General features: G+C 42.8%; 1 protein-coding gene across 2 annotated transcripts in view; it reads right to left on the bottom strand.

Annotated features, from left to right (window-relative positions):
• The window catches only part of LOC147027043 (inhibitor of nuclear factor kappa-B kinase subunit alpha-like), a 79320-nt gene that overhangs the window by 47178 nt on the left and 17377 nt on the right, over positions 1 to 14765 (bottom strand). For both annotated transcript variants that reach the window (XM_085883142.1, XM_085883143.1), the window contains 6 exons: positions 7047 to 7167; positions 4255 to 4324; positions 4054 to 4142; positions 2529 to 2618; positions 443 to 567; positions 4 to 111 (listed from right to left, as the gene is read on the bottom strand). In XM_085883142.1, coding sequence (XP_085739268.1) covers positions 4 to 111; positions 443 to 567; positions 2529 to 2618; positions 4054 to 4142; positions 4255 to 4324; positions 7047 to 7167 — 603 coding nt within the window. The remainder of the gene's footprint in view (positions 1 to 3; positions 112 to 442; positions 568 to 2528; positions 2619 to 4053; positions 4143 to 4254; positions 4325 to 7046; positions 7168 to 14765) is intronic.

Genomic DNA, 14765 nt, shown 5'->3' with positions numbered 1-14765 from the left:
TACGGGTTGAGGTTGTGTGGTATCGGTATGTGGCTGGAGAACTTGATGTTCCTGTTCATCTCCTCAATGGCAACGATGTCATGCTTGTCCTTGGTGCGAACGATGCGATGCCTGCAATACACAGCACAGCAACTGTTAAATAGACTTGCAATCTTGGCGATCAGCTTAATTTGGCTTCAGGAAACGCATATATAAATGGGATTGGTCGATTTTGTTTTGGGATGTGCAACGGTAAACAAAGAACAATGTTTGTGTGTGCAGACAGGAATTGTATACAGAATAATATGGTGGAGTTTGGAAGAAGCGATAGCAAAGAAATAGATATGGATGAGGCAGAAAGTGAAGCGGAGAGAATAACAGCCAAAATTAAATAAAAATAGTACAATAATTTTATTGTACAAAAGAAAATAATTGTACAAAAAGAAAATAAACTGCCACTTACCACTGCACAGGGTGCATGTTGGGCAGGAATGGCCGGTAGCCGGTGATGCATTCAAACACGACAGTGGCAAAGCTCCAGTAATCGACCGTCACCGTGTACTTTTGTCCCTCAAACAACTCTGGAGCCTGTAGCAAGCACGAGGTGCACAAGAAAGTGGTTTGACTAAGCTTGGACAGTCACCTTACGTATTATTTTTGGTCGGAAAACAAACTTGAGAACTGACTTCAATGACACAACCTTTATGCAAGGTTGTGTAATCAAGTAAAGTTGTAAGCACATCATCAAGCTGCAACAAATGCAACAACTACTGAAATGAAAATGTAATTTGATTCTTAATTTCTTTGTGAAAAATAGTGAGGATAGTCCATTGAAAATACAACTACATTCCGGTCTGGTCATGTCAACATCGTCCAGGAGGTTGGCTGAAACCAACAAGAGGGTTGGGTTTGGAAGGGTTAATGGGCATAACAAAGATCATGGGTCAAGACTGGGGTTGACACGGGTTGATGGGTACACTGACTGCTTGAAGCCCTGGAGGGAAGAGCAAGAAAGAACAGCCTCTGGAAGGTGGTTCCATAGACAGAAGAAGCAAGGACCAAAGAAGTTGATGTGTGCAGTCAGACTGGATTTTGGAAGTTTAACCATAAGGGGGTTAATGAAAGAACTGGTGCATGCTGGAGTTGCTGAGGAGGGTCGGAGGACTGAAACAGCAGAGGGAGAAAAAGAAAGAAAAGAAAAAGAAAAAAAAAAGAGAGAGACCACAGATCTTCCTGCGATGTAATACCACCAAACACTGTGCTTCGGCCTCATCGTGGGAGATTCCAATAATGTTGAGAGCTCTAGATTCCACAGGATCCAGAAGAGACAGATGTGATGTTGGGGCACCAGCCCAAAGGAGAGTGCCATACTCCATCAAACTGCAGATGAAGACCATGTAGGTTGATAGAAGTTTCAGATTTGGGAAGGAGAGACTTGGCATGATGGTGGATGCCAAGTTAGCGGTTGCCTTTTATGGCCAACGTAGATATGTGGTCCGCTCAAGAGATCGAAGCCTGGTGTTGGCTTTAACGGTTAACGTGATGGCTTAAGATCTTAGGATCCTGAGTTTGAGCACCGGTCGTGCCGTTGAAATAAAACCAGGTGGGTTGACTCAGCCTGTCACCCTTCTGAGGTAGGCAAAATGAATACCGGTGTACGTAGAAGAATGAACCATTCGAGTATCCTGTGTCAGAGGTGTGCCATTCACTTCTCTCTCGTATCGATTTCCATTCCATATTATTTGCCTTTCTCCAGCTGCTGTATCAGATGAAATTAAATCACATCTCCATTTTAATGACAATATCCGACCATGTTTCCGAATGTTCTCATGCTCATGATGATCACCCGCATAACTACATTGCAATTAGATAAATGACAATGGGGTGCACCTTGGTGGGGTGTCAATGTTAAACACCAAACTGCTAGTTCGGTGGCTTCGCAAAATGAAGAGGGGTCTTTGTCTTGCAAATATTACAAAAACTAATGTCAATGAGAGCAAGGAACAGGCAAGTGAGACGATGTCAAGATCATAGTGGCAGACCTGTGACAGGTAGACTAAGGTAATGCGATTGAAATAGTCAGTTTAACCAGAATTTCAAAGTTTATTTTCCTTTAAAAGGGTGGAATATGGGTCTGAAGAAGTCTGCAAATGCAGTGCTTCCAAGCAACAAATAGAATATTGAAATGTTTTGAAGTAATTAATCAAAATGGTTCATGGTGTGTAAATTTTTTTTGTGAATTCCAAACAAGAAACAGCCTGGCTCTTCGGAAAGAATGGAACCTATTACAGCAAAAGATGTAATTTTTATATGTCGCACAACTCAAAAACGGCAAGAACATGAAGTAAATATGTAAAAGTGATATGAAAGATAGTAAACAGTATGAATAGCCAAAATGAAAATGTTTAATTTCATTGTAGAAAAGATGACAGCACACCATTTTCAGAAATATTTATTCAGAGGCAGAACTACCTTTCAGTGCATTTACAACCAAATAACATAGTTAATTAAGTCAATTTACACAAATTCTCTCAAAACAAAAGGCTTACCAAGTACTGTAATGTCCCCACAAAAGAAGTGCAAAGGCTCCCCTGGTCTAACTCTTTGGCATAGCCAAGGTCGATGATCTTATACAGCACCTGGAGGATAATTCTGGCTGTTAACATGTGTATATTACAGAAGGAGTAATAAACTTGGAGAGGACACAGTCATAATTTATCAATACAAGCAAGACTGAGCAACCAGGATTTGTATTACTACAATCATAATTTCTTAAATAATTTATTTGGGTGGGCATTCCTTTTGAGCAATTCATTATGCTGGGATCCTATGAGCCTGGTGTGCCTTCGTGGTTAAGGCGGTGGCTTGGGATCCTCGAGGTCCTGAGTTCGAGCCCCGCTGGCCGCTGAGTTAGCATCAGGGGGGTTGACTCAGCCTGTCATCCTTCTGAAGGTCGGCGAAATGAGCACCAGTATACTGGTAATTATCTCTGCAAGGTTGAAGGCGACTAAAGGGTTGGCGTCAGGAAGGGCATCCGGCCGTAAAAAAACACTGCCACAAGAAAGGGTACCATGATTGGAGCCTGCAAAAAGCTGACCCCTGCTCAGGGATAAAGGCTTTCAAATGGTGTGATGATTATGCTGGGATCCTAGTTTCAAAACACACATGACACCCACCAATTTGTTCATCGATTCCTGAAGTCTTTCAATTCATGTAAAGTACATTAGAGTCTCCTTATGCATTTTACCTCTGCCACCAAAGTTGAATGGAGGTTATATATTCACCCCGATTTGTTTGTGAGCAGGATATCTCAAAAAGTTATGAACAGATTCAGACAAAACTTGGTGGGCAGGTTGGGTGTGTCACATGGATGAATCGATTCGATTTTGGTGAAGGTCCTGATCTGAGAATTCAACATTTTTTTCTTTTTTCGCAATTCTTCACTATTGAGAGACGATACCAAAACGATATATAGCATGGTGTTTCAAAAAGTTGTGGACAGATGACAAAACATGGTGGATGAGTTTGGTAGGTGACAAGAACAAGCCGATGAGGTTTCGATTAAGGTACGGATCCAGATCTGGCCAATCAGTGGGATACAAAATGCAAACTATTCAGCCTGGCAGAAGTATGCACTCTACTGAGTGGCATCTTATTAAACATGTGATAACTCCTGTACAAGCTCCTCCAGGAGCATAAGCACAATAAATATATTTTTGAACAATTTTAGGTGACCTTGACCTCTTGATCTAAAAAAAAATTGACTTCTAGCTTTTAATTGGTGAACCAATTCAGTGACTCAATATGCTAATTCTTAAAATTTCTAGTCAATTGGATGAGAATCGACAATTTTATGTGATGCTGACCTTTGACCTTATTATTAATTTGTATTCTCCATATTCTTCTGATAAAGCTGTGTTGAAAATCTGATGACAAAACGTAAAATAGTAAAAAAAAAAAAAAGTTACGGCCCAGACAGACACATAGACACACAAACGATTGCAAAACCCAAATTAATAAAACCTCAAAATTTGAAGGACTTAAGGTAAAAGGCATTCAGGCGATCATTCTTACCCTTTCTTCTTGCGTCTGCAGCACGATATTTTCAGGCTTCAGGTCCCGGTGAATAATGCGATTTTTGTGAAGATATTGCACGGCGGAAGCTGAAAGAAAACAATGACAATACCACAATCGTCACCTCGCGACTTGCCACAGAAATAAGTGCAACATGTTGCAAAAAAGATGAACAGTGCATGTGTGTTCAATAAAAGTTACCAATGTCAGATATGGCCATCATCACATCATTCTCTTTCATCCCACAGCAGTTTTCTGGGTTATTCAGTACCTGGAAAAACACAGCCGGAATAACTACTGGCTGGGATCCATAGCAAATTACAATTTCTGGGAACATGTTCACCAAGGCAGACAAGGCTATTGCTATATACTCAACCAAATTTATGCATCAAAATCAACGAAAAGAGAACCAAGAGTTTTGAAAATACAGGACAACTTTTTATTTTATTTGTGAACCCTAAATCATTCCATACACTAAAACCTATACCAGTTAGGAACCTAATATTTTGCACAAATGTAGCTTAATGTTACGGAAAGACGAGGCATGATCCACACCATTGATTACCTTAAATGAAATGCCAAAAGTGTCCACCACCATGTTGCAGATACAAATTCATTCTTTGCAGCATGCTCCCCGAAACAGAGTGTAGCATTTATTGGGGAATACTGCTGATTGTGTCAATGATTATTGCTTTTAATTAATCAAGAGTGCATGGATTTGTAGCGTTCACCATATCCTTCAAATATCCCCAGTAAAAGAAATCTGGTGACGCAAGATCTGGGGACCCTAACAGCCCCACTTTCTCTGCTGAAACAATACTTGGCTGGCACATGTGCTTTTTAACTTTGATGCAGCCTGTTTCTCTGAACTGCTTCACCAGTTTCCATATCATTGATTTTGAAGGTTTTGTACGACCACCGAAGTGACTTTTAAATGCAATTTGACATTCCCTAAAGGATGCATTCTTGATGTAATGTTCGATGAGAAATATGCATTCTTCCACAGTGAGGGCTATGGCGTGACTGAGTGCAAACCGTGAAACGTCACTGCCGGGTCACGTGATAAACCAGGTGATACCTGATAACTCTCAGGATCATGTTACGTCTTTCTGTCACATTAGGCTACATTTACGCAAAATATTAGGTTCCCATCAGATATAGTTTTTAATGTGTGGGAATTTTTTAGGCTACATTTACGCAAAATATTAGGTTCCCATCAGATATATTTTAAAGTGTGGGAATTTTTTAGGGTTCTCGAATAAATAAAAAGAAAAAGAATTACCTGCAGTCCGAAGATGTTTTTTATTTTTCCTTGGAGGCTTTTTTCAAATATGTGTGAACATAATAAAGAAACAAATCAATCAATCAATCAATTCATCCCCAACTAAAATTGCAGCAAAAATGTCAGCGAAACAAAACCTTCTGGATCCCCACAAAGTATATCAGACTGATTGATTTAGTAATTGCTTAAATAATTATGTCCATTGTCAGCAACTGGAAGTAGTTCAGTTTCTTGAACTTGTGGGTTCTCCATCAGCCAAGACCTCTCTTAGGTCCTCCATTAGTGACTGGGCATCCTGGTTGTTCCAAGTCATTCCTTGAAAAATCAGAACTAGTTATAGCCTACAAATCCTTTGGCTCTAACACAATGGAGTGCTACTCTCCCATAAACCCCATACTCACAAGTGTCTCTCCCTCTAAGACAGCAATGGTCGAGTCAGCTCGATAAGCTTCAGTTTTGTCTGTTTCATAACTGTGTGCCTGCTTCCTCTTCACAAAACAACACTTCAGATATTTAGCGGTGATCAAACAGATACAGGTATTAAGGTCTTCCACTGTTCCAGTATCTTTGTTTTACTCAGTGTTCCACAGATGTCCTGCCATGCCATCCACTTTATTGGTGTCATTTTTCAGGACTTCATCATCTGGCAAGGGGTACAGGTCATAGAATCCACACTTCTCATGACCACATGCTCTAAACCAGCAGTCCTTATCCTCTGCTAATGGGAAAGAGGAGGTGGGGAAGTCTTTGGAGAATGATGGAATCCCTGGGACATGCTGGTGTCACATAGCATCAAGTGCAAGGAACAAGTTATAATGTGTGAGCAAACATTCGATGGAGTTTACAAACTCAAAATAACATACTGGGGTCTCATTTCCATGAACTTGCTGAATCGAATTTTAAAATTTGGATATAATACTCTTGTAAACTGCACAGGTCTCTTTTATACTCATCACCAGGTGGCACTTCCACAGCTTCGCTTTCCAGATTTCATCACGCCTCATAACCAAATGTCACTTCCCAGGGCCATTCTGCTAGTATCATCACATTGGTAAAAAACCAGAATTTTTCGATGTTGACATTTTCTTCAGCAATGCGGCCCAGTCTTGGCTTCTTTTAGTTTTGTTCTGACATTGTCACCCCAAATGATTTGACCACGTCACAGTTCAGAGCAGAGAAAGAATGCTTCGCTGAAGAAGCTCAATCTTTCCAAAAAGTTGAAATTACTTACTCCTGATTATAGTTGGAAAAAGGAGAATGGTGTGTTGGTTAGCTTGGAATGGCTGCTTTAAACCTCCCCAGATCCTCAAAGATGTGCATGCGTTCTTACAGTAACCTCTTTCTGAGTAAACGCCACAAATTCAGGATTACCAATGACCTCCACTCTTCTGTTCCTCAATTTTCACATTTGGGAAATTGCCTTTTGGAGATGGTTCACTCCCACCCTCCATCTAGGGCTTCAAGCGTGCAGTGCACCACCATCTCAGGTAACCCCCAATCCCCAGCCCCATTAATCCAACCGAACCGACCCCTTTTACGAGCAGGTTACAAAGTTTCCTCCTCACTCTGCCAATCTCCTTTTTTTTTTCCTTTGAATTTGTTTTATCCAACTATGGTCCCACTGCTCCACTGTCAGTCCATTTATTTTATTACACTGTCACCTCACTCTTCCATTAGTCTAGATTTTGCAGAAAAAAATAATAATCTGTACCCTCCGTAAGTCCCCTCCTGAACAGTATTCCATCGCAAGGAGTGGCAGGTCATCAGGCCCGAGGGATTTGTTCATCTCCTCCGGAACCTCTCGTGATGACACCACATTTGGATGGTTTAACCTGCATGGAAAATGGAGGAAGTAATACAAAAGCATTCTTTTTTTCCGAAACATCCAATAACTTGTGATGCTGAGATGTTGAGAATGAACCACAATGAAACAAGTCCAAGCAAGAACTCGTGATTTTATATACATCTCAAAATAAGAATTTAACACACCTCACCATGATCAGCACAATTCATGCAGTTGATCAGTCTGTTCATGAAAATGAAAAATAGAAATGTTCTTGCCCTACCAGTAAAATACCCCACTGAAAATGGAGTTTCAAAGTAGGCAAAAGGACCACATTAGTTACCACAGTGACAGTGCCATGTTCCCACTGCCAAACTAATCTATGAGTAGTGTAGTTTCAAACAATCTGAGGACTGCCATTTCAAAATCAATGCCGATAGTGAGAGCAGCTTTGCTTTAAACAGCAGCCTTATACAAGAGTAAAGCAAAAATACTCTGAAAAATAAATAAATATATACATCCATTTCAAAAGCAGAATGGCACTCTTCGACGTCACGACGTCGACTTGTATGCCTCTGCCCACAATATTAAATCATAATAATACTTGCACCAAGTTTTACTTAAATCCCTTCAGTTGTTCTCAACAATCACATTTTTCTCTGACATGACCTCGGAAACCTTTGCCCTTTGATGCCAAAATTGAATCAAGGGTTAGAGTTCAGGATAGTAGAGTAAAGCTATTCGATTTCAGGAAGGCAAACCTTGAGGGTATGAGGAGAGAGTTGGGTGATGTAGATTGGGAGACTAACAACAGGACAATCAGCATCAGAGAAATGGGAAACCTTCAAGGAGCAAATGTGCAGAGTGCAGAGTAAGTACATTCCAATGAGGTGTAAAACTAGAGGTAGAAAGACGCCAGGATGGTTGATCAATGAGATAAGGAACGCTATTAAAGAGAAGCAAAAGGCATTTATTAGGTTTAAAATAACAGGACTGGAGTTAGATTTATGTCACTATCGGAGTAAACAGAAGCAAGTGAAGAAAATAATTCGGCAAGCCAAAAGAGAGTATGAGAAGAACATGGCTAACAATATTAAACATAATAGCAAGGCTTTCTTTAAGTATATCAGGGGAAAAGAACAGGTTTGGACCAGTGTGGGCCCGTTGAGGAATAGCACCGGGAGAGTGGTTAGTGATGAAAGTGAGATGGCAGGCTTATCAAACAGGTATTTTTCTTCAACTTTTACACAAGAACAGTCAGGAGAATTGCCAATAGCTGAGAGTATATATCAAGGAGGTGAGGAAGGGCTTTTACAGAAGATCCAGGTTGGAGTGGAGGAAGTAAAGGAACAGCTCGGAAAACCAAGAGTAGATAAGGCTCCGGACCCAGATAATGTGCACCCGAGAGTGTTGATGGAGGTGGCTGAGCAGGAAAGCGAGACGTTAACGGATATTTTCAACAGTTCACTGGAGTCAGGACAAATACCGGAGGATTGGAGAGCAGAAAATGTAATACCATTATTTAACAAAGGATCCAGAGAAGAATTGGGAAACTATAGACCTGTTAGTTTGACTTCATTTGTGGGGAAGGTGTTCTCTTCCCTCCAGGTCTTCAAAACAGCTGTTCACCACAATGTCTTATCTTCCCCATTCCAAAACCATGATCTTTTCTACCTCTGCTAATCCATCCTAAACTCACCTACTTCAAATTCCCTGCTTTCCTTCCTGAACGTCCCTGTTGTGCAAGAACCTGAAAGTACCTGTGGTGTCCATCTTGTTTAAGCTGTGTACCTTGCCCCCATCCCACTCCCTTCCACAGATCTCATGTCTCTATTCCCCACTGTTTTTTTTTTCCTTCCCTCACCCACCCCTCTTGTCTCCTGCTCCCCTTGTTGTAGAGTTCTGTGTGTTAGCTCTTATACGAGCCAATACAGTGTATACAAAAAAATAAAAATAAAAAAGATTTGGCAAAAGATTGGCAGATGTAATTTAACCTGAACAAGTGTAAGGTGTTGGGAAGGGGAAAGAACAAGGAAAATAGAGTTTACAGGATGCAAGGGGTAATTTTGGAGCGTGTCACACAGGAGAAGGATCTGGGGGTGGTAATAGATATGGGAGGTAAGCAGGCAGCACAGTGCCAGGCAGCTACAGTAAAGCAAATGAGGTTTTAGGTTGTATTCGGAGGGGGATCAATTATAAGTCAAAAGAGGTGGTGTTAACATTTGACACAATAATTTAGTGAGGGCAACATCTAGAATATTGTATGCAGTTTTGGTCACCACAACTCAGGAAGGATATCAATGTCATAGAGAGGGTTCAGCGCAGGGCTACGAGATCGATTCCGGGCCTAGCTCGACTCGGTTATGAGGAGTGGTTCAAGGAGACAGTGCTTTATACACTAGATCGGAGGTGGTTACGAGGAGCTATGATAGAGATATTTAAGATAATGAAAGGTATAGATAAAATAAGTGCAGATTAATTAATCAAGAGAGTAGATACTGATAGGACCAGGAACTATTGCCTGAGAGTAATGAAGAAGGAGAGTTAATACAATATATTGTTGTGTGCCGGGGGGTCGGTGGCGAGAACGACCACAAGATGGGGGAGGTTTGCGTCGTCTCCCACCAAACTCCCCGGAATTGTCGGCCGTTGCTCGGATAACTACGCGAGCCGGCGGGTCGTTTAACCGACCATGGTCGCCAATATTTCAACCGCGTAGCGTAGGGTCTATTTGTCCATAACCAATTTACCTAATTAACAACGCGATTTCGACTACCGGGGAAACCACGCCCTCGGCACGTCTTGCTCGAACCGGGTCACTATACCGACTGCGGTAGAGTTCCAACTACTGACTACCAACTCCGGTTCGGGTGCAGCCGAGCGGAAAATGCCAAAGCCGTGCTGGCTGGAATGAACAGATTACACTGAACAACAAAAGTTTTTTTACTGGAGATGTGTAAAGTGATTTAGACTAATTTGGGTACGCTGATTTCAAAAATCATAACCGTTTTGCTGTATCACGTCAGGATTTTCAGTAACAGAAATATTCCCATTGCCTAGAAGTCAGGATTTCAATGAAATTTACAAAAATTCATTTATTCATTTATTTCATCATGAATGCTTCAAAATTATAGAAATTACAGAATAACTCCACTAGAATGTAATTAAAAATGGTTTAGGCATTTGGCTTTGCGTTTGTGCTGCTCTGTGTCAGTTTCACGATGCAGGAACCAGCAGAAATCGCCCATCATGTTCGGGTTGTGCCGCCCTTGGTAACGCGTCTCCATGAGTGAAATCTCTTGGTGGAATCGCTCGCCGTGCTCGTCCGAGACTGCTCCCAAGTTGTCAGGGAAGAAGTTCAGGTGCTGGTGTAGGAAATGGATTTTCAGGGACATCCTGGAGCCAAGTTTCCTGAAGGACTCCAGCAGCTGCTGCACTATTTCTTCATAGTTGTCCGCGCGCTTGTTCCCCAAGAAGTTGTCCGTCACAGCTTTGAAGCTCCTCCACGCTGCCAGCTCTTTGGGGTTTAGAGTTGTCGGAAAAGTTTCGTCCTTCATAATCTGTCGGATTTGCGGTCCAACAAAGACACCAGCCTTGATCTTGGCCTCCGACAAGGTGTTGCCAAACTTTTCCTTGAGGTATAAAAACCCACGCCCATTCAGATCCATTGCCCGTACAAAACTTTTCATCAAGCCGAGCTTTATGTGGAGTGGTGGAAGGAAAACCTTGGCTGGGTCGACAAGGGCGACATGCTTCACGTTGTGTCGACCAGGTACATGCTCTTTTCGCTCTTCCCAATCTTTCTTCGTCCAGTGATTCTTGTCGTCTCTGCTATCCCAGAGACAAAGGAAGCACATGTATTTCGTGTAGCCTGACTGCAGCCCTAACAACAGCGCCACCACTTTCAAGTCTCCGAAGATGTGCCAGTTGAAGTCATTGTACTTGATGGAATCAAGCAGCTGCCGCATAGTCTCATAGGTCTCTGTCATGCCGAACGCGTGAGCCAGTGGGACTGATGGTTTCTCGTTGCCATTGTGGAGCAAAACAGTCTTCAAGCTGTTCTTCCCCGAGTCGATGAAGAGGCGCCAGTCTGCAGGATCGTGATCACACCCAAGTTCTTTCAACAGACCGTTGATGTCACTGCAGAATGTCATCGTGTCTTCCATCTCAAAGAACTCAGCCATGTCTCTGTGACGTGCTCTGAACAAGGATATCTTGGTGTTAGGTTCAAGTAGATTCCACTGCTGCAGCCTTGATCCAAGCAGCTCTGCCTTCGCCTTTGACAGCGAGAGATCTCTTACAAGATCATTTAAGTCTCCCTGGTTCAGAAGGTGTGATTCTTGAGTGTCGGGTTCAAAAGGTTCATCATCACCATCCTCTTCACCACTGCTTACAGCTATGTTCTGATCAGCTGGAGGTGTTGGAACGGGGTTCTCGTCATCATGAGGCACAGGTTTACGAGCAGAGACGCAGTCAGCGTACTTGATGTGACCTTTATTCTTCTTGTTGAAGCCGGCGATGCTTGTGCAGCAGAAATAACAATCATCATGATGATTCTGCGGCTCACGCCATATCATGGGCACCGCAAATGGCATGCTCGCGCGCTTGCCCACCAACCACTGAGTCAAGGTTGTGTGACAGCTTGTGCAGCAGATGTGTGGTGCCCAGCTCTGTTCTTGGTCCCCCACCTTACACCCGAAGTAGTGAAAGTAGGCGGCCTTCATTTTCACTGCTGTAGATATACTTCGCTGTTGATCTTTTTTGGTATACCGACCACAGACATAACAGAAGTTGTCAGGATGATTGGTACAGGAACGCCTACTCGTCTTTATCTGAAAGAAAGAAATATAACACAAGTTAACAACAATTGTACGAAATAGACATGTTAAAGACATATGTAAATTTCATTGAAATCCTGACTTCTAGGCAATGGGAATATTTCTGTTCCTGAAAATCCTGACGTGATACAGCAAAACGGTTATGATTTTTGAAATCAGCGTACCCAAATTAGTCTTAATCACTTTACACATCTCCAGTAAAAAATTTTTTTTGAAATTTGTTGTTCAGTGTTATCGGGTATAAAAACCCGGCTAAACTCAGATCCGAACCATGCTGGACCAATGCAAGAAGGGACGGAAACGAACTGGGGGCATTTCTAACAAGTTTTATTTTCAGTAAATGAAGACACAAAGGCAAGACTTAACGCGAATATGCAAGAAGTATTTACAATGATCCAAAAACACTTATTCAGTTCTACTTACAAGACGGGCCCACACACAGACACACACACAAAATGAAAAGAAACCCAGGGGTTTTTAATGGACCCTCCCAGCCGTGGAGAGAGACAAGCTGGGGGTCAAATTTCAGATAGGTACCTGGCCGTCGGAGGAAGGGCGTGCTCTGCAATGCGGCACCTGACAATGATCACTGGTTTGGTCCCCAGTCGCACGTGTTACTCGAGGTTCATGGTGGAGCTCGGGTGGTGAATGGCCAGGGTCCACGGAGGGGGGTCGGGGTCGCTCTTCCCCTCCTCGAAGAGGGCCAGCAGAGATACGCTTGCCACCTCGACGCCCACCAAAAACTTTTCAAAAGAACTTTTAAAAGACTCTCCAAGACCTCAAAAAGACCCTCCAAGACCTCAAAAAGACCACCCCTCTGAGTGCTCAGGAATTTATGGACCTCCCTCAGCAGGGAGGGGCCTTGGTGAACACACCTCGCTGTTCGTCTCTGATTGGACAGGTACTACGGCCCACCTTTCCGGGGCGGGGCCTTGGCCCTTGCCGGGAAACCCCAGCCACTCCTCCACGCAGGCCCACACTCGATGAGTAACAGTATCAACGCTGCAATGGTCCCTGCCGGGAAACCCCAGTCAGTCTTCCATGCAGGTTCATACTTGACGAGTAACGGTATCAATGTTGCACAGGCCGCCGTGCAAGAGTTACAACGTTTGTGGAAGGAACGTTGGTGGAAGCGGCAAGGAACGGCTGCAAAACCCTGCCTTGGCAAGTCAGAGTACTTGGAGACAGCGGGTGGGGAGTGGATCGTGATGGGGAATGGAATGGTTGTTGGTTGTTCGTTGGAGGGTTCGTTGGATGTAAAGATTTAATAACCTAACTAAAAAGAAATCGCAACGCATGCCTTTGATTCTCCCACTAGACAAAAGGAAAGGGATCCGACTACACACATACTTAAGGACATAACTGACTTTTGGGACATCTGTATGTTGAATGCAAATGGTTTCCAGATCCGTAACAATATATACAAAGACCCACCCACATCTCTCACCTCTGAATGGAGGGAATAGCCAATCAACTCTCACCTAATCGACTACACGCAGGTGGCTAGGATTATATAAATGATTGACCCCTTCCACACTCCTCCAGCCGAAATAGCTGCAAAAAGCAACCCAAGGAGACTGACAAGGTAAGTGCTAACGCCGTTTCAAACCCTTCTCAAAGTTCCTCAACAACTATAAACACGTTCACACATAGTACACACATGAGAATCCCAATACGACACACTCCCCTCAGCTGCCGGACCAGTTTCATTACTTATTGGAAAATCATCAGTGATAGCGTAGACAGCAATGCATACGAACGAGGTTCCCAAGAATGTACCACGTGCAAACGTCGAAAGCATGTATATTTATATCACTATACATACATGTACCAAGCTTGACTTTGTTCCCTTCAGCCATTCTTAAGTTATCACTGACTGACAACTGGAAAACTTAATGCTGCCGGCGACTTCATCGGCGGAAGTGTAATAATCCAAAAGCATGATTTCTTTCCAGTTACTGCTATATTTTTCATTAATATGAGAGGGGCTGGCAGAATGGCCTGGAGGTACGCACTCACCTTAAGACTGTCTAGCCTGGGTTTAAATCCCGACGCAGCTATAAAATGTCATCCCGGTGTTTCACAAACAGGGCGATTCATCAATGTGTGTGCTGTCCATCGGATGGACATTAAACGGACATCCTATCTCACAGCATTAGTTGATGGACGTAAAAGATCCAAGGTTGTCCTCAGTGCAGAGTAGGAGAGTATTTGCCAGCACCATGGCCAGTTCCAAATTCCTAATCTAACCAGTAGGGGGCACTGCATCAGCGGTACAGCCACATTCCCAGCCACAGGCTTCACACGAAATGTAAATTAATGTGAGAGGACCATGTTTTGTTTCCTTAAAGAAAAATAGTGATATTTATCAAGAAACTTAGAGCATCCCTTCAAATCCAAATTGGCTCCTCCATCCTTTCTTATGGGAGAGATGGTATTTCCATGAGAGTGCTGCTGACTTGGCTTTAATTGATCATCATCCAGACAGACCAAATGATGTAAGGATTATATATATCTTCTAACAGCATTCATTACTGGTTGCTGTTGTAAATATGATGACATTTTAAAATGCTTTGCAAGACTCAGTTTTGACAGTTAAAATATTTATCAAATACCTATCTCATCTGATCAGAAGTACCATACATACTCTGTGATACAGTGTTGGCTTTGTTGAAACAGTTTCTTTGGTAGGGGCAGTTTGGCATCCCTCTCCCAGCAGTAGTTAGAGCAGGAATTTGTAAGTTGTTCAGGGTGCTGGCGATAACTCGCCTACCTCTTCATGAAGGACACCTGGGGTCTTTAACGTCCA

The sequence above is a fragment of the Eptatretus burgeri genome, chromosome 5 (genome assembly GCF_056783735.1).
Source record: "Eptatretus burgeri isolate ZD-2024b chromosome 5, Ebu_testis_v1, whole genome shotgun sequence".
NCBI classification, from domain to species: domain Eukaryota; kingdom Metazoa; phylum Chordata; class Myxini; order Myxiniformes; family Myxinidae; genus Eptatretus; species Eptatretus burgeri.
Note: the sequence above shows the minus strand (reverse complement) of the source record. Positions and strands in the feature narration are given on the sequence as shown.